This window comes from Achroia grisella, unplaced genomic scaffold (assembly GCF_030625045.1).
Source record: "Achroia grisella isolate CSIRO2021 unplaced genomic scaffold, CSIRO_AGI_Agris_v1 utg1668, whole genome shotgun sequence".
NCBI lineage: Eukaryota > Metazoa > Arthropoda > Insecta > Lepidoptera > Pyralidae > Achroia > Achroia grisella.
Genome location: NW_026712668.1, coordinates 773,654 through 794,941, shown reverse-complemented (window position 1 = coordinate 794,941; position 21,288 = coordinate 773,654). Strand labels below are relative to the sequence as shown.

General features: G+C 33.5%; 1 protein-coding gene across 1 annotated transcript in view; it reads right to left on the bottom strand.

Annotated features, from left to right (window-relative positions):
• Positions 1 to 21,288, bottom strand: part of LOC131841396 (cadherin-89D) — a 78,248-nt gene that overhangs the window by 1,028 nt on the left and 55,932 nt on the right. Inside the window, exons 5-20 of the mRNA XM_059189710.1 lie at positions 18,841 to 19,043; positions 17,872 to 18,000; positions 16,592 to 16,784; positions 15,792 to 15,950; positions 14,881 to 15,014; positions 14,071 to 14,680; positions 13,829 to 13,987; positions 13,570 to 13,750; positions 13,335 to 13,498; positions 11,096 to 13,251; positions 10,476 to 10,685; positions 8,926 to 9,095; positions 6,251 to 6,319; positions 2,455 to 2,658; positions 1,234 to 1,527; positions 313 to 432 (exon numbers count right to left, since the gene is read on the bottom strand). Coding sequence (XP_059045693.1) covers positions 313 to 432; positions 1,234 to 1,527; positions 2,455 to 2,658; positions 6,251 to 6,319; positions 8,926 to 9,095; positions 10,476 to 10,685; positions 11,096 to 13,251; positions 13,335 to 13,498; positions 13,570 to 13,750; positions 13,829 to 13,987; positions 14,071 to 14,680; positions 14,881 to 15,014; positions 15,792 to 15,950; positions 16,592 to 16,784; positions 17,872 to 18,000; positions 18,841 to 19,043 — 5,155 coding nt within the window. The remainder of the gene's footprint in view (positions 1 to 312; positions 433 to 1,233; positions 1,528 to 2,454; positions 2,659 to 6,250; positions 6,320 to 8,925; positions 9,096 to 10,475; positions 10,686 to 11,095; positions 13,252 to 13,334; positions 13,499 to 13,569; positions 13,751 to 13,828; positions 13,988 to 14,070; positions 14,681 to 14,880; positions 15,015 to 15,791; positions 15,951 to 16,591; positions 16,785 to 17,871; positions 18,001 to 18,840; positions 19,044 to 21,288) is intronic.

Below are 21,288 nucleotides of genomic sequence, written 5' to 3'. Positions count from 1 at the left end.
TAATATACATATAAATAGACCAGATCAGACCAATACAAAAGTCATACCCATGAATACAGATGTTTGCATTATGTGAGGAATCGAACCAGCGACCATCGAAAAGTAAGGCGGTGAACTAAATTGTTAAACCACCGAGACTGTCAAATGTTTGTTTAAATGGAGTTCATATTTATCATTATGAGAAAAATGGTAATTAGGTAAATTCTATAAGTTATCTTAAAATACTAATTTCATTTTGAGTATTAGAATTGTTAACAAGATGGATATTGTTATGGGCATTACAAACATTTCTTTTTTTAAAAGTATTCTTACCCGCTGCTCTCTTCTGAAGTGTGCAGGCTGGACTGTCCGCACGGACATCGAACACCTTCAGCGATCCCGGAATCTTGGCCACTGGAATTCACTGACGTTATCGATGTGTCTTGCCCCTTCCTATGTTGGATGTACATGAACGGTATGTGTGTTAGACCTCATGTTAAATATCGTGTAGGTATCGTGTAATGTGTTAGATTCACCAATGACAGTAAACCAAAATATGAATATGACGGTCGCATTATCTATTATTTCTGAATTATCATTAACATATTAAACATTATCAATGAAAGTTGATGGTAATGTAATCGAGTTGAGATTGTGATTATCATCACAGTTTCTTTATTTTAACTTATTGTATAATTTCAAAATGATGTACAAAATAAATGGATCAAGAATCTTTCAAATTTAATATAGATTAAAGACGCAGTCTTTAGAATTTAAACAGACTATGATACATCAGTGAATCTGCACAGAACTTGAATTATCATATTATAATACAAAATAATAGTAATAATAAGAAGTATAAATACAAATACAAATGCAAAGTAAAGTAAACTGTTGTGAAAATAATTCTGATTATAATATAGTTTAAAAGGTAAACGTAAATATAAAGCATGGTTATAAGGTAAATAAATATTATTATATTACAATGCTAAATATAGTTATATTAGGCGGAAAGATAAACAATATTAATACAATAGTAGAGTAAGCAATCACAATCAAAACTCGACGTGGTGTATAAAGTTTTATGTTAGTTGGGAAAGTATTAAATTGGTTAGTGTAGAATGATAAATTTAGACCAATACAGTTAGAGCCTAGACACATTCCTGAAATATTAATAAAAATAAAGAATATATAATATGTGTTAGTTAAGCACACGGTTAAAAATTGTTGCAAAATCAATAGATATTGACGCACCTTTTCTGCATTGGTCGTTGATTGAATTTGATGCACATCCTTTCGTGTTTCGGATTGAACTCATTATTAACGCATTTCTGATGCGCTTTACCGAAGTCTTCCACCGTGTTCCCGTGTGGACATATCTTCTTTGCTACATTGTGATTGACCACATCTATATAAGAATCGGCTTCACTGTACGACTGGTTCAATTCTTGACACTGGTTGGCCCCGGATGGGAATAGGCCTCCGTATTTAGTTAGGTGTTCAGTAGAAAAAGCATTAAGACGTTGGGAATATGGTTTCTGACGTTGTCTGTTAGGGCAAAAGATAGAAGAGGATTCAGTAAGAGGTAACATTTTATATTAAAGAAACATAGATGTGATTGAAAGGGGGTGAGTGCAAAATTACATAGTGCTACATTTATACAATAGTGCTAACTACGAAGCATTCAACGAAGGCAAAGGTTCGAGTTTCGCTAAATGTAGTAGTGAGTTGCATGCTTTCTTTAGTGATGACGTTGGGGTCTGAAATACAATGGCATTAAAATAAACGTTGCTTACCTGTAGTAGCTAAAACAGAAAATATTAAAAGATCTACTCTTAAATATCTCAAGTATTATTACAAATTTTTTATATGAAATCCTATAGTTACCTAGTACCCATAACACAAGCTTTAGCTAGCTTAACTTGGGTCTAGATGGCGCTGTGTGAATTGTCCTGAGATTATTATTATTATTATTATATCTCAAGTATTATTAGAAAATTGTTTATATGAAATCCTATAGCAAAGAAAAAGAATAAATTAAAATTTTTAGGACGGATAATTTTTCATACGACACTTTCTTGTCTTTGTTTTGCAAAACTTTTATTGAATTCCATTATTTTAATATTCAGAGCTAGAATTAAAGTAGAAGTGACAAAACACATTGAAATATTGGTATACGTAACTACAATCAATCATTATTTAATACTAACTTTTACCAGCGGCTTCGCTCGCATTGAATCAAAAACATGTTTTTTAAAAAAAAGGATCCTATGTTCATTCTAATACCTCCAAGAATATGTGTATAAAATTTTATGACGATCAGTTCAGTAGTTGTGCGTGAAAGCGTAACAAATATCCTTACTTTGCCATTTATATTATTAGTAAGAATAAATTGTGCGATGAATCATTGTGAATTTTCTAAGATAATTGTCGAAAATAATGAGGATATAATCATTGAATCAATAGATTTCATACCTCCTGCTCCTCCTGACGCACAATATGCAAATAGCAGCTGTACAGGCACCAACAAACACAATACAAGCAAGTGCTACGATGCTTATCTCCATAGTGCTGAGTAACTTTCCACTTCTTGCTTGAACCATAGCTGTTCCACCAACTTCTAAAACTTTGAATCCACCCAGCTCATGGCGGAGATCTGCCTCTCTTTTTAATAGAGACCTGGAATAATAGTAAGAAAATAATAAAAGACAATGTACGTGTAGCTACTAAATTTGAACAGAGATCAAGAAAGAAAATACTGAAAGTACGTAGCAGTTAATGAAAAATGGTAAATTAATAATTTGTGATTAGATCATCATCATCATCATCATCGCAGCCCGGAAGACGTCCACTGCTGGACATAGGCGTCCCCTAAAGATTTCCACGATGATCAGTCGTGCGCTACTCGCATTCAATGTCTTCCAGCGATCTTGACCAGATCGTCGGTCCACCTTTCTGGAGGCATTCCCACGCTGCGTCTTCCGGTCTGTGGTAGCCATTCGAGGACTTTATTGCCCCAACGGCTATCTGTCCTACGAGTCGCTTCAATGTTGCAATTCTTCGGGCTGTGTCTGTCACTCTGGTTCTTCTGCGGATCTCCTCATTTCTGATTCGATCACGTACAGTAACTCCGAGCATAGCCCTCTGAGTGACTCTGAGCTTGTTTATGAGGCTCATAGTTAGCACGTGATTAAATAAATTTTTAATATTAATTTTAAATAGTTTTTATTTTTTCAGAGTCAATGGTAAATCGTACAGTAGGCACTGATACAGTTGCCGTATCAAGAAACTTATTATAATACTAGCTGTACAAACGACTTCGTCTGCGTGGAATATATCTTTATATTTCTAAAAAAAGTAGCTTAAGTTACTTCTTATTACATCAGCTACCTGCCAATAAAAGTCCCGTCAAAATCGGGCCAATCATTTCAGAGATTAGCCGGAACAAACAGTCAGACAAAATTGTAAAAAATGTTATTTTGGTGTATGTACCGTATTTATATACATATGCATGTAGTAAAAAACGGTTATTTCAATATCACAAACAGACACTCCAATTTTATTTGTATATATAGATAAAAGAGGTGCACTCGTATCTTAGAATACTGTATTGTATTTTTTTTTGTCCCGTAGTATTTATATATAGTATAAAAAAAGTTAAACTTAGCTGTAGTTTTTATTTTATGTGTTACTGTAAAATTGGTAGTTTGTAGTTATTATTTCTCACTTATATTCAAAACATTTTCAAGTTCAAATTCAAATTCAAAATATCTTTATTCATGGTAGGTCTAATACAGACTCTTATGATATTCTGCATTCAATTAGTGTTAGATGTAAAAACGAAACTGGGTTAGTTATACGTTTCGACGTGAAATTTTCATGATAATTTCATAACTTTGTCAGAGCAAACTTTTAATTAGGTATACTATCCACCTCACAATAGAATGTTTCCTGTATTCACATTACCGAGATCGAATTCGAGACCTAATTTATGTAAAATAACTTTATCACCACTACACCGTATCGTATAATTCTAAAGACAATATTAGTGATTCATCTTTTAAATTAAAATCTTATTTAGGTAGCTTATTTAAAAATAGATCTTTAATGTTAATTTGATTTTATACTAAAAATAACATGACCTCAAGCTTTCTATAATTAGCGCAAGATCAACATCAATATGAGAATATTAAAATAATAATCAACAGAAAGGCTTTGAACTTTTTTTTATAGTAATACTACGGTGGTAAACAAAGATATGGCCCATGATGGTAAACAGTTACTCCTTATTACATCAGCTACCTGCCAAAAAAAGTCCCGTCAAAATCGGTCCAGCCATTTCAGAGATTAGCCGAAACAGACAGACAAACAGACAAAAATTGTAAAAAACATTATTTCGGTGTTATACCGTATTTTATATTCCTATGCATGTAGTAAAAACGGTTATTTCAATATTACAAACAGACACTCCAATTTTATTTATATGTATAGATAATTATTTGCAAAAAAATAATCTGCTTTGAGAACCAACGACCTCGTTACACATGTCAATACATAATTCATTCTCGGTAGTCGTTACCCTCTCGTAGGAGGGCTAAACTGAAAACAAATGAAACTAAATGTGAACACTACGCTATGTACTAACTTCAAGTTTACTTCCAAAGAGAGTTCGTGTTTTGGAACCCTTTACCCTTCTGGAAGCGCTCTCCGTTATCTCAAGGGTCACATCCGTATAAATCCGGTAGTTTAATTAATTTTTTTTAATTTCCGTATTTAATACTAACTATTAATGTAGTTTAACACGTGCTATTTTATGGTAAACAAAGATATTTACCTCTATCAATGTTTGGACTAGGTTGCTAGCCCTGGTTACGAGCTGACAACTAAACCATCAATTCAAACAGAAATAGAAATATAAATAATCTTTATTAAAATAAACATAATATAAGCACTTTTGAATAGTCAAGTACTTTTATTCTACCGCTCATTCGGAATGCAGACTCATCACAAGAAGAATGAGCAAGAAACTTGTGTGTTGCTCTTTTGAATAGTCTACGTTCCGAATTAGTGGTAGAATAAAAAAATATGACCATTCAAAAGTGCTTGCTCTGTTTGTTTGAATAAAGATTATTTCTATTTCTATTTCTTGGCAGTTGAAATAGGCCACTCAATATCTTATACGAAGCCTGTATCCGTAAAAATGGTATTTCTTGGCAGCTGAATTAGGCCACATATTGACTTATATGACGTCTGTATTAGTATATTAGTAAGTATAAATTAATATTTTGCAAAAAGAAACTCGATAGGCCACTTTATAACTTGTACAAAACCTATCTCTGTAAACATGATATTTTGCAAAAAAATTCTTTAGCTGATTTTACAGTCTTTATTTAGGAAATCTGAATTTAACTTTTTTATCAAAGTACAGTCATCCTGAAATATCCAATCAAAAAGGATAACCTTTTATATCATCATCTAGTGCTTATAAGCAACCTAAGTTCAAGGAACTTTTTACGAGCACATTCCATTACGTTTTTTTTATCAACTTCACTGGCGCACTAACTGATTGTCGGACAACGAAGATTAAGCTATACATATATATATATACATATAAATAAAATTGGAGTCTCTGTTTGTAATATTGAAATAACCGTTTTTTACTACATGTATATGAATATAAATATAGTATATACACAAAAATAACATTTTTTACAATTTTTGTCTGTTTGTCTGTTTGTTCCGGCTAATCTCTGAAATGGCTGAACCGATTTTGATGGGACTTTTTTTGCGAGGTGTAATAAGGAGTAACTTAGGCTACTTTTATTTTAGGAAAATGAAGTTAAATTCCACGCGGACGAAGTCGCGGGTACAGCTAGTTTTGAATATAACATTTTTTACAATTTTTGTCTGTCTGTCTGTTTGTTCCGGCTAATCTCTGAAATGGCTGCACCGATATTGACGGGACTTTTATTTGCCAGGTAACTGATGTAATAAGGAGTAACTTAGGCTACTTTCATTTTAGAAAATGAAAGTCAAATTCCACGCGGACGAAGTCACGGTTACAGCTAGTTTTGAATATACCATTTTTTACAATTTTTGTCTGTCTGTCTTTCTGTTCTGGCTAATCTCTGAAATGGCTGCGGGACTTTTTTTTGCCAGGTAACTGATGTAATAAGGAGTAACTTAGGCTACTTTTATTTTAGTAAATATATGTTATTTAGTCGCGGGTACAGCTAGTGGTAAATAAAAAGGTAAAGGACAGATAGCTTACTTCTGTAGCACTTCCATGTCGATGATCGCGTTGGACATGGGATCCACAGCGTAAATATACACGTCAGTCCTGAAAACAATAGGTCACTGATAAGTGGATATCAAACTGGTTCTAAGCTTCTAAATTTCCTTAAAATATTAATAAATTATAATCGTTTGCATCTCTACTGTTTTTTGGATAATGTAGATTTGTACAGGCGAATGAAATTTTTAAATTTCATACACTCTCGTTTTTAAATCTTCAACAAACATTTATACGACGACCTCGGTGGTCTAGCGGTCTAGCACACCGCTTTTCGACCGATAGTCGCGGGTTCGATTCCTCGCACGGCACAAACATTTCTATTCATGAGTATGATTGTTTGTCTCAGTCTGGATGTTTTCTATGTATATTATGTATGTATTTACAAAAAAAAAATTATGTATTTGTATCAGTTATCTAGTACCCATAACACAAGCTTTAGCTAGCTTAACTTGGGTCTAGATGGCGCTGTGTGAATTGTCCTGAGATTATTATTATTATTATACACAAAAATAGTATAATATATAATACAATTAATTGTTTTATTTCTTATACTCTTTATTGCACTAATTACAGAAATTACAGAACAAAAAAAAAGAATTAAAATAGAAAATATACATTGAAACTTTGTTTGTATATATAAATATACATTGAAAGATGGTCTTACTGCTAAGCAATCTCTTCCAGATTACCTTTAGGTGGATAGAGAAATCAAAATAAGAACAGGAGAATTTGTTGACAATATAAAAAAAAAATAATGAAAGTATAGTTTATTATGTTTAACCTTTCTATTATCAGACTGCATCTAGTTTCACGATAGAAATCGAAACCAAACATTGCAGCAAAGTACTCTCAAAGGTGACTGACATAGTGATCTATCAACGCACCGCCCAAACTACTGGACGGATCGGGCTGAAGTTTGGCATGCCGGTAGATGTTATGACGTAGGCATCCGCTAAGAAAGGATTTTGATTATTTCTACCGCCAAGGGGATAAAATAGGGAATGAAAGTTTGTATGAAACTTTGTCAAATTTAAATCGATCCGGCTGAGACTTTGCGTGCATAAATCTACTATGACGTAGGCATCCCCTAAGAAAGGATTTTGATAAATTCCACCCTTAAGGAGATAAATTAACGCAAGCGAAGCCGCGGGCAAAAGCTAGTTTTAATATAAAAATGATGAATAATATGTAGTAGTGACTTCTTTTATATAATGTAATACTGCAACTGGGCTTTACAGCTTCATTGATGCAGCGAGTGCAGATGGCAGAAGGACTTATGGAGCGGCTGAAGGCCAGCTCCCGCCTGACGGATACGACTTTAGTCTGAGGGCACCACTAGGGGCTCGAACCTCAGCTCAGGCCATAGTAAATTCGATCACTGTTTGATTTGACAGGGAATCGAATAAAGGGGATATAGTGATTTCAATATTAGGGGCATATATAAAAAATTAGGAAAAAATGTTTTTTAATCGATTGTTAATTTTTCTTTTTTCGGACTTTATGCTGTTGACCGCAGCTGGCCTTTACAGCTTCACCGGACGATAGGAGGCGAGTGCAGATGGCACTCCAAACCAAAGGAAGGACTTATGGAGCGGCTGAAGGCCAACTCCTGACTGACGGATACGTCTTTAGTCTGAGGGCACCGCTAGGGGCTCGAACCTCAGCTCAGGCCATAGTAAATTCGATCACTGATTGATTTGACAGGGGATCGAATAAAGGGGATATAGTGATTTCAATATTAGGGGCATATATAAAAAATTAGGAAAAAATGTTTTTTAATCGATTGTTAATTTTTTTTTTCGAACTTTAATAATGTTGGCCGCAGCTGGCCTTTACAGCTTCACCGGACGATAGGAGGCGAGTGCAGATGGCACTCCAAACCAAAGGAAGGACTTATGGAGCGGCTAAAGGCCAACTCCCGCCTGACGGATACGACTTTAGTCTGAGGACACCGTTAGGAGTTGGAACCTCCTAACCTTCTAACTCCTAACCTCCTAAGGGATATAGTGATTTCAATAATATTAGGAGCATATAAAAAAAATTGGAACAAATGTATTTTATTTGATATTTAAAAATAATGATAACTTTTTAAAAATCGATTTGTAAATTCAAATTCAAATTCAAAAATCATTTATTCTTGTAGGACATTTTAGCCGCTTATGAACGTCAAATTTTTACATTCTAATTTTATTTTTTCCCTACCGTCCAGTTCGTTATATAGATCCAATTGAGAAGAACTGGCAAGAAACTCAATTGAATTACTTTTTTTTTTAAAGCCAGTTTATTTACAATGTATTTTTATATAGGTGTCTATGTCTAACATTAAATGAAAATTCAGTGCATGAACAACTATTGCCATGCACACTCGTCATTCAAGTAATCGTTTAGTGAGTAATAGGCTTTGCTCAGTAAATATGATTTAACAGATGTTTTGAATTTATTTAAGGGTAATTCCAACATATCCTTTGGTATCTTATTGTAAATTTTTATACCTATTCCCATAAAAGACCTATTAACTTTTTCTAAACGATACTTGGGGACAGCGAGTTTGTCTTTAAATCTAGTATTAATATTATGAATATTGCTGTTTTTTGGAAAATAGAATTAAATATTTGTTTTCGATCGACAAAATGAAATAAATGTTAACTTACGCGACTCCGTCCATGGATGCCTTTGCGTTTGATTCTAGCCGTCTCACTCTAATATCATACCCTGTTATCCCAGTAAGGGTCCGAGTAATATTAATGATTCCCTTTTCAACTTCCATTGGCTTTGCACCGACAACCAGCACTAGTTGTTTATTTTCATCTAGCACATACACCTGCAAATAAAACAAGTCTATTAACTTCTCTCTCTATTTATAAAGAACTAGATGTTCCCGCGACTTCGTTCGCGTGGAATTTTATTTTATTTTTCTAAAATAAAAATAGTCAAGTTCCACCTTATTACATCAGCTACCTGCCAAAAAAAGTCCCGTTAAAATCGGTCCGGCCATTTCAGAGAATAGCCGAAACAAACAGACAGACGCGGACGAAGTCGCGGGTCCAGTTAGTAATATATAAGAAATAATATATTGAATTATTAAAGAACAGGTGTATAGTTATAATAAAGCGTTCGTAGATGATAATAAGTCCTAAGTTCACCGGCTCATCTAGATTTAAATAATATTTGGGCTTGAATTTAATATATATTGCTTTTAATATTAAATTTAAATACGTATGCCCATGAGGGATCACGCTAAATATAACTTATTAAGAATTATGAGAATAGAATAGAATATAGCCTATATGTTATTCTGATGCGTAAGCTATATTACTGTAAAGTTTCATCAAAATTGGTTAAATAGTTTTTGCGTGAAAGAGTAACAAACATCCATACTTAATAATGTCACATCTATACATATAAATAAAATTGGAGTGTCTGTTTGTAATACTGAAATAACCGTTTTTTACTACATGCATATGAATATAAATATGGTACATACACCAAAATAACATTTTTTACAATTTTGGTCTGTCTATCTGTCTGTTTGTTCCGGTTAATCTCTGAAATGGCTGGACCGATTTTGACGGGACTTTTTTTGGCAGGTAGCTGATGTAATAAGTAGTAAATTAGGCTACTTTTATTTTAGAAAAATTAAGTTAATATCCACGCGGACGAAGTCGCGGGAACAGCTAGTAATTCATAAAAATGTTCTTACGTGTACTCACATTATAAAACTCTAAGAGAAATCAGTACTAAAACTAAGAACAATAAATGAAATGTAATAAATAAGTGCAGTCTAGACACTCTGTAGCAGTTTCGAAAACGATAAAGTTGTCTAGGTGATATTCTCCGTTTGTATACACTACTTGATAATGGCTATAAGGCCTAAGGAGAAAAAGAAAGATAAAGAGAGAAGAAAGAAAGAAAGAGATAAGGAATATTCTTAACAAACATTACTTATTTTAGTTTACTAATTTACTAAAAACTAGCTTCGAGTAACATTATAAAATGAAGTCGTTTCCGGTGTCTGTTCGCTTAGATCTTTTAAACTACGCAACGGATGCAGTTTTCAGCAATAGATAGAAGCCGGGAAAGGTAGCTAAGTTAGTAAAATTAAAATCTACAAAGTCATTCTTTGAGTTCATACAATTAAATTGGGTTTTAGGTACTTAGTTTTCTACTAATACATATTTGCTAAAATAAGAAAACTACATACAAATACGTTAGCAATCGCCGATTTTCCATCATCAGCCCCTCGTTTGTCAGTCGCTTTTACGTCGAATCCAAACACTCGTCCAGCATCTCGAGTTAGAGATGACACAACACGTACAGTTCCAGAAACTGCGTCGATGGCAAATCTGGGAGCTTGCTCGTTGATTATTTGATAACGAATGTCAGCGTTAATTCCTGTATCAGCGTCAGTAGCCTGGTAAGAGTATACAATTTTATCAGAACCTGATTTAAAGCAAAAAGCCAGACTTAAAAAATCAACCGACCGATCTAACGTACAATTTGTTCACTCATCCAAATTTGTAATCAATAGTATATTTGCCCAATAAATTCAAGACTATAAGCAATTCTATCATTTTCTACAACCCGTAATCTGCTGAAGACAACCTCACCGACCATCTGAGCATTCGAGCCGCATCATCACGTATTATTTGGTACTAAGTACTAAGATGTTTAAGTAGATACAGCCTATTTGTCAAATATTAGCTTTTATGATATTGTGTAGAAACAGTTTGTTATTTTACATATCTGTTTATTTTTATAATCCAAAAGAAGAGAAAAAATCATTATAGTTATTGTCATATTCAAAATATTTTGAAAACCCACCTGTAACTGTATAACTTGATAACCAAATGCTGCAGTTGTAGGTATAGCAGTCACTAATGGTCTGCCACCGTTTATAAATTTGGGAGCATTGTCGTTCACGTCCTTTATTCGTACCAACACTTTTACGTCATATTTACTCATTCCTTCTAGAACATCGTCGGCTACTGGATAAATCATGTGAGGCATATCTCTGCTCACTTTCTGTCTTTCAGCCCTTACTATTACTTCATAAATATCCTTAACTTCACGATCTGGACTTCTTACCAAATACAGAGTACCATTACGAGGATCAATCACAAACATTTTCTTAATACCAGGTACGTCTTCATTTAGAATAAAGTATTTCATCTTCGTATTTTCATAATGCTCAGTTAAATTTAAAGTGACTAGTTCAATTGGTGTTTCAATGTTTTCTTCTACTTCTAATTCATAGTATCTTGATATGAATACAGGTTTATCTGACATTTCAACTTCATCAGGAACATCAGTGACAGTCAGCATCAATATGGCAGTTGAACTTAGACTAGGCGATCCTAAATCTGAAGCTACTACCGTTACATTATGTACCGATTGCGTTTCATAATCTAATCTGCCCATTGTAGTGATTATTCCTTCCTTAGAATCAATGGCAAATAGATTTAATTGATTCTTTTTTTGTGGTAAGCTATAGAGAATCAAGCCGTTTCCATTTCCAATAAAGTCAGAATCATTCGCATATACCTTAGTAACAGTAGTTCCTATAGGTGAATTTTCTTCTAAAGTAGCTTTATAAATAGGTAACATCATAACTGATTCGAAGTTATGGTTTGAAATTTCATCTGCTTCTGGATGTTGCCACTTCAATAATTCATTGTAACCATAGAACTTTGGCGCGTTGTCGTTTACATCTAATACTTGTACTTCTACACTTACTGAAGAAGATAGTTTATTATCTGCTCCGTTATCTCTTGCTACAACGGTCAGTACATATTTGTCTTCTTTTTCTCTGTCAAGTTCACCATTAACACTGAACACTCCAGTCAAAGGTGATATTTCAAATGGCAGTTCTTGGCTGGATGGTTGGATAAAGTAAGAAATATTGGCGTTTTGTCCATAATCAGCATCAGTGGCATCTACCTTGCCTAGAACTTTTCTTGTATACTGAGCCTCCTCAACATTAAACATATACCATGATTTTTTGAACATAGGATAATGATCGTTGATGTCTTTTATAAAAAATCGGACAGAGATATGGTCACTCAACTCTCCGCCATCTAATGCTGATATATTTAATCTAAATTCTGATTCAGGAGGTAATGTTCTTGCAACAATAATATGTCCATGTCTTTCGTTTATTACAAAATATCGTTTAATTTGTAAAGAATCAGAGGATACTTCATGCGGAGGTATAAATACTTCTGAAATAAATTCGTATCTGACTTGACCATTAATTCCACTATCCATGTCAATGGCACCTAATTTTAATATTGTTGAACCTATAGCTACATTTTCTGGTACTAAAAATAACGGACCTAGGTCTCCAATTTTTAGAGGAAATTTGTTCCTTGGTTTCACTTCTACATTTACAAGACTCCCTGATGCTTCATTCTTTTTTTCTTTGTATATTTTTACTTGAACATTGTCATCGGCTTCCAACAAATCAATATTCTCTCCGAATGGTATTGTTAATTGTTTATATATGGGTACATTATCATTTTCATCTACGACTGTAATTGTTAATGTTGCATCTGAACTTAAACCCCCTCTATCTCTTGCTACTATTTTTAGCAAATAATTACTTTTTTCTTCGCGGTCTATTTTGTCACCAACAAATGTAACGATACCAGTGTCTTGATCGATATTAAACATTTCATGTCCATCACCAAAAAGTGTGTACATAAACATAGCATTTTCTTCGATATCAGAATCCGTAGCTAGTATTCTATTAGTAATTTTAACTTCTGTGCCTTTCTTCGAATTTTCAGGAATATATCCTTCATATGCCTGTATTTCAAATATTGGTGGGTTATCGTTTTCATCATCAACGTGAATGGTTACTTGATATATTCCTGCACCAGAAATCATTCCTTTATTAAATTCTGCAATAATGGTCAAACTGTATATATCTCGCTTCTCTCGATCTAAGGGCTTTTGGGCATAAATTGATCCGTCTTCTCCTATAAAATAAAATGTTACAAAGTTAATTTAAAAACAATATTTCATTATGTAATTAATAAAATAAAATATTTCAATACTTTACCAATAGCTATGTCCTCTGAAACATCTTGCTGATTGGCAATTATGAACCGAATATTTCCTGTATTATTCGTAGATAATGTACTTATATTGACTGGAAAAATTTGGCCAATCATTGCTCCTGCTACGTTTTCCTTAACATGAAACACGAGCGGAGTTTTAGAACCCCTAAAATGAATAATTATATTATTGAAAATCCTAAGGCATAAAAATACAGAAGATATGTACAAAAGTATTACTTCAATAAAACACCTCTCTCGTCATTAACATCAACGACATGAATTGTAGTATTCGTCGATATTGTTATATTAGAATTGTCCTGCATTGCTACCGCCTCAAAATCATAAATTGGACGATTAAATTTTGTTAGTTCTTCTATAACTGTTATAACCCCAGATTTTTCTTCGACAGCAAATGGTACTGTAAATATAAATATAATGTGTAAAATCTTTGGATTTGCAATGAAAGACTCAATTTTTTATACATTGGCATACCAACCTCCTTCTTCATAACTATGTAGCAAATCATAAGAGACTTCACTTTTTTCCATCGCATCATTGATTCGAATCTGTCCAACGCTTGTTCCAATGCCAACATTAGATCCTACCCAAAATTCGTACGGAGATCCAAGAAAGTCCGGTCTTTCTGATTTATTACCTAATAAATAATTAGTGTTACTTTAATATATACAATTATCTATTAAATAAACAATCTGATTTCACAATTTTATATTTACCAACCTTTACCAGGTCTAGTAACGTCAATGGTAACTACAGCTAAAGAATATCTTCTCTCGCTAGGATTAGCAGGTTGATCTGAAGCTTCAATAAAAAGAGCATGCCTTCCTTCTATGATCGGAGTTTCAGCTACACTAATGGCACCAGTCTTGGCATCAATCAGAAATGGTGATGTAATAGTTAAATTACTAGTTCTTTGTAAGTCGTAATAAACCATTCCATTTCTGCCTAAGTCTGGATCAACAGCCTTAATTTTTCCGATAAACGTACCAATTTTAGAATTTGACTTAATATTAAATTCATAAAGGTTACTCGGAACAAATACAGGATTATTATCATTAGCATCTAAAAGAGTTACTTCTACAGTTACAAAAGACATAAGTTGATGAGCTTCTTCGAAAAATTCAATATTTTCATTTTTATTTCCTAATTTATCAGGAAAAACGTAAGTTGTTCTGTCTCTGTCTCTGTAGCCTGGTCTAGATGTAACGGAATTTCTACGCCATTTTGATTGTCGTTGTTTATCATAAAACGCTCCAACAACACTGGGATTTTTTTCTTTAGCATATACTTTCATCCTCAAAGATGAGTGACGTTCTCTGTCCAAAACGGTCTGAAATGCAAACATATTATCTCTTATATTTTTTATATTATATGAATATCCTTATTTTAAAAGTATTAAACAATTTGCTTTTAAAAGGCTATCCAAACAGTACTTTTGTTTCAAAGATTATTAAATAACATGACAGTTTAACAATAGCCCAGTACCAAACAAGGTAACATAAATATGTTTTACACAATTGAAAATCATACCTGATTTTTAACAGTGAGCCATCCACTCCTAGGATCGATTGAAAAGGCGCCTTTACGATCGCTGAGTTGATACGTAAACTCTCCATTATCACCTTGATCTATATCTGTTGCCATCACTTGTAATACACTGAAACCTGAAAAATAAATTTATAAAATCATCGGCTTGTCATATAATAGAATAAAATCCCCGAAGCTAGGTGGAGCGATAACATACGTAGGGTTGTGGGTAAAAATTGGACGAGAAGGGCTGACGATCGTACCTAGTGGCGAGCCTTGGGAAAGACCAAGCAGTAGTGGACTGCAATGAGTTGATGATGATGAGAATGACGAGGCGGTAACAACGTAGCCATTGCATTTCACGTAAAAATGACTGGAGGAATTACAATTAAATTTTCACAGAAAAAGAGATAAATAATAGATATACTATAGTTTTCTTTCTTTCTTGTTGCCGTCTGATAGTATAATCACCGGCACTATTAGTCAAGTAAGAATAAATGAAAATTATTTATTGCTTACCTCAAAGAATATAGAAATAGAGTATATAAGAAAAAAAAACAATTCATACAAGAAGCAAAATAATAATCGATCTGTGGTAGGCCAGTGGTCGAAATTAGATCTTAATAAAAAATACAATAAGATCTTTGAATCAGCAATAATAAATAAAAAAGAGGATTCATACGTATGTGTCAAATACCATGATATTGTGTTTGCTGTTTTTTATTGATTTAATGTATTTATTATAGATAATTTAAAAAAATAATAGCATTATGCACACCTACGCTATATAACCTATAAATGTACGAAATTTGATACTCTACTGTCCTCGCAAATTTTGTAAAAAGGGGTACTAAGTTTATGCTTCACGTATTAATATAATATAATGATATTGTTTGCATATTATATGTACTTACCGTTGGGTAAATTTTCTACGATGCTTATGTTATAAAAATCTACTTCGAATTCAGGTAAGTTGTCATTTAGATCCAATATTTCAACTTCTATTCTGGCTTGTGCTGTTTTTAGAGGATTATCGAGCTGCGATGCCTGTACTTGTAACACAAACGTGTTACCTGAAATAAAGTTATTAGTATTGAACGATCTATTTACATTCAAAAGCCTAAGTTCATCATATTCATTAGGAATTAAAATATTTAATTAAATATTTGTAATTAATTTATTAAATATATAAAAATTCGCGATGTCTACTACAACTACAAACCTAATTTTGATGAAAATTTTATATGTACACTTGATAGGTCTGAGAGCAGGTTGTTATCTATATTTATAGCCCTAATTGACAAGGGTGGCCCATTCCAAATATTGTTTTATTTTTAACGACTTAATTTTATATTTCATTCAAATAAAAATAAAATACATATAACCTAAATGTATTACTAAGGTTGTTATGTATTTTTTATATCCCTAATTGACAAGGGTGGCCCACCTTAAATATTTTTAATTTTTTGGACATAAATTTTATTTTTCGAAAGTAAAAATTACAACCTAAATTTTCACCCCTCTATTATCAACCTTTATTTTTCAAAAGGCAAAAGAAGTTTGTCGGTTCAACTTGTTTTTATATAAACTGTTTCGATATCTACCTTCATTTTGTAGATATAATACCAAACACACTAAAATAGTTTGTACCTTACAATAATAAAAGTTCTATTACATTTACAAATAGGAATAAATGTAATATCTTTAAGAATACCTGGAAGACCTGTTTCAGCATCAAGGTCTATTTCTTTCTCGAGATACAAGGAACCATTGAGAGAGTCTAAAAGGAATAGTTTTCGCTCATTGCCTGCAACCAGTTCGTACCGCAGAGCTGCATCGATACCTTCATCTTGGTCAAATGCCTTTATATTTTCTTGAAATGTTAATGCCTGATGTATACGTTTACCCTATATCAAAATACATAATATCATATAATGTTACTTATATTATATTTCAAGCATTGTGTTAAAATTCTATAAACATATATTCTTTAGGTAGGGAAAAACTATAATATAAAAAATTTTACGTTCATAAGCGACTAAAATGTCCTACATGAATAAATGATTTTTTAATATACTATACATGGAAAACACCCTATACAAATAATTATACAAACAAATACAAAATGTTTGTACCGTACAAGGAGTCGAACTTTTAGTTCGACCATCAGAGGTAAACCGCTTTGCTAAACTGATAGACAACCGAGGAAGTATGGTAAACCATATATGATGCAATGTAGCTTTCAGTTTACCCTGATGTGTTACTAATTATAAGAACGAAGGGATTGTATCCACGCTATAAAATTACCATTTAGGTATTCTTCAGTATTCGTTCTATCTCTATTCAGTAACCTTGCTTCTCCAATCACTCAAGCGCGATAGCAATACTTTTAATCGAAATCTTGCCGTAAATATTTACGTTATATTCTACTCGGTTTACTCTATTATTACAGTAAATATAGGGGTATTTTTTTAATATTATCAAAATTTTATTTCTATTTCACATTTTTAAAAGCATCTATCTCAAATTGTACATGCGAATGAGCTAAAGATAGGTCCTTTTTTTGATGAGAATCAAAATTTTCAGTTACTTCTAAATGTAAAATAAAATTTGCTTAAAGAAAATCTAACTTGCCTTTGCACAAAATTTCATCGAGTTTAATTATAATAGTTATTTTAGAAAAAAATCAAAGTAATTAAGAGACGGGCTTAGGGCGAAAAATCTGGGATATAAGCTTTTTTTTTTAACTACTATGGTGGCAAACAGGCGTACGGCCCATCTGATGGTAAATGGTTACCGTAGTCTATGGACGCCTGAAACACCAGGGGTGTCACGTGCGCGTTGCCGACCCTTAAGAAACCTTAATATACCCTTCTTGAAGAACCCCATGCTATAGTCTCGTGAGAAAAGCTATTAGAGATTGCGTGATTATCTACTATACTACACTAGTACACACAGTATTATAAAAATGGTGAAGAAGTTAGTAATATTTACCAGCAGTGGATAAAATTCGGGTATCTGCGTTCTGTAGACGTCGCGTGAGAACTTTGGCGGCAGATCATCATTATCCAATACGTAGATCACGACTGTTGTGTTGCTGCTACGAGGTGGAGATCCACGATCCTGGAATTAGTTTAATAAGACATTTAAAATTTAAGTTTAGTACGCGATGGTCCTCGCATGCGAGCAGCGCAGGTCCGATCGTCGTGGAGATCTTTGGGGGAGGCCTATGTCCAGCAGTGGACGTTTTCCGGGCTGCGATGATGATGACGCGACGATCTTGTTACGTCCGCCTCTGCCTCTAGTATATAGGTAGCATTTGAAAACCATTGGTTTGTCTCTCAGAGCAAAATCACTAAATTACTGTTTATCATATTCGTGCAAGAAATTGAATCTGCACCCTGGAAGTAAAGTGGTGCGCTGAACAGCTAAATTACCAAGGTCAAAATTTTCAAGTCTAAGTGTTGATGAACAGACTACCATAATTGAAGAGATTTGTTGATATTGGTAATCATATCTATTTTATCTTTAATAATTTAAGAAAAAGTCTCTATTTTTTTCTCCGTTTATACCTTCCAAATATTCTAAATATCCTACATTTAATGCTACAGTTAAAACTTTTTCCGGAAGGTTCAAATATTTAATAAATGCACATGATCACACTATACTATAGTTCCCCATGTAGTGAAAGAGTATTGTTAGTAATGTGGATTGTTGACCTCATTGCTGACAAAATGCCACGAGGTTCTCCCTGGATATCATCACGATAAATTCCTGGTGAATTTGTCATGTGAAACTGACCTGACCTCATCCTCATCTTATCATCCTCCATTGGTGTTCCATCAGAGTTAACCGTCAACGCTGGAATAAGCACTCCATTATCATCTTTTCGAAAACTAACATTGTATACACGTGTGAAGGAATAGTTGGTGTCTAGTCCTCGCTAGTTTGTATGATACTTACCGAAGCTGTAACTACAATTTTGAACTCCCTATCTCCCGTATCGTAGTCAAGTTGTCTCTTCAATATGAGAGCAGGTTTGTGTGAACTTTCAAGTGCGAAGTGGTCATCACCGTTGCCACCTGTGATGCTGTACTGGATATCCGAGTTTGGCGTATTGGGCTTGTCTCGATCAAATGCACGGATTCCTTTGAATATTGTTAGACCTGTGAATATTGAATATGTCAGTGAGATTGTCTACTCGGGCAATGATGGACTTGTGCGAGTAGCTGATGTGGCCCCCAAGGGGCATACTGAGGAGATCCCTCCTGACGAAGAAAACCTTACTCCATGAGGACATAATTGTCTATCAAAATGCTAGACTGGTGGTTGTTGTTGGAAACTATTTTATAAACCTTTTTTATTCTCTACATTTCTATTAGTACTACACTCAATAGTTGTTTTGCCTTATAATAAATAAAAAAATTAGGGGTGGACTACCCCTAAAATTTAGGGAGATTTAAAATAGATGTTGGCCGATTCTCAGACCTACTCAATACGCTCACAAAATTTCATGAGAATCGGTCAAGCCGTTTCGTAGGAGTATGGGAACGAAAACTGTGACACGAGAATTTTATATACAAGATGAAGCTGCATTACGGTGCCTGATTGACATAGTTGTTCTTCCAGAAGGAGTGTCGGGGGAGGGGGGAAGGGGGGGGGATCGTGACAATGTATGGGGGAAGTGTAATTTTCGCTAGTTTTTTATAAACACTATATTGTTTTACATGTGACAAAAGTCATTACAATATTTTACGACTATATCGGTGCCGTTTTCCATTGTTTGGCTAGTCTTGATCTCCTTCCTTCGCAGTCAGTTTATTATGTACATTATAGATACATATATAGCTCAATCTAATGATAATGACACTAGACTAAAGAAATATAAAATATAATATATACATATCAATTATTAATCGTTATATAATATTAAAAAAATATGTCGACAAACATAGACTTCATGAAGAACGAAGTAAGTTAGTTTCAGTTATGGTTCACATAACACAAGCTCTACTTAGGCTAGATGACGCTGTTAATAGTCCAAGTATATTATAACTATTTTGCTATCCGATTCAAGAATATATGTCTATACAAAAGAGCTTATATAAAGTCTATTTGGATAAAGAATATTACTATTTCTTCTTTGGGAAAATGGTTCATTTTCAGAAATACTATCACTGGTTTTAGGCTTGCCTTCGGCGTATATATCTTTAGGGAAAATGGTTCATTTTCATAAATAATATCACTGATTTTAGGTTTGTCTTCGGCGTATATATCCTCACTCCTTACTAATATTGTAAATACGAAAGTAAATCTGTCTGTCTGTCCCGCTTTAACGCTAAAACTACTGCACCGATTTAAATAAAATGTGGTATACATATAGTCTAGACCCTGAGAAAGGATATAGGCTTTTTAATGCGAAGATTGAGTTGTAAGGGGTTGGAAGGGGAGATGAAATGTTCTATGGAGGTATCAATATGACTTGAGTGTCATATTGATAGTTTGTATATTGAAAGTTTGTAAAAATTTTACCCTTTAGGTGGTAAAATAAAATAGGGGATGAAATGGAAATTCCTCATTCGTCCTCTATTACTTGCGAATGAAGACACGGGCTCAGCTAGTATTCTATAAACCTAGAACTTGTAATATACATAAGTTCTACTTACAGCGAAAATAATATAACTTATACATATCTGAAATTTGGGTGCTACAAACTGGCTTATTAATCTTTTAAATTTACAAACTCAAGTACGTACTACAATCAATCAAAGAAGAAATTTCATTATGTTGAATTACCTTCATCTGTTGCCTAAACGCTACATCTTAATATAGGGATGAAATTATTTATTAAGCTAGTTGTTCCCTTCGAATGCATGGAATTTAACTTTATTTTTCTAAAATAAAAGTAGCCTAAAGAACTAAAAATTATTTTGTTCGTCTTAATTTATTCGTTCCATTCACTGATAGGTTCAAACTAATACATTTGCATCCTGCATCATCCCTTATTTTATCTCCATGAGGGTTGAATTTATCAAAATCCTATTTGAGCGAACGTCTTCATCATAGTACCTTTAATCTGTAATTTCAGTTCAATCAGATGAAAATCTAATAAGTTTCATACAAACTTTCATCCCCTATCTTATCCTCTTAGGGGTGGAATTTATCAAAATCCTTAGGGAATGCCTAGGTCATAGTTGCTTTATGCATGCAAAGTTTCAGCACGATCGGTTTAAAATTGACAAAGTTTCCTACAATCTTTCATCCCCTATTTTATACCCTTGGGGGTAGAATTAATCAAAATCCTTTCTTAGCACATACCTACGTCATAACCTCTACCTGCATGCCAAATTTCAGCCCGATCTGTCTAGTGGTTTGGGCTGTGCGTTGATAGATCACTATGTCAGTCAGTCA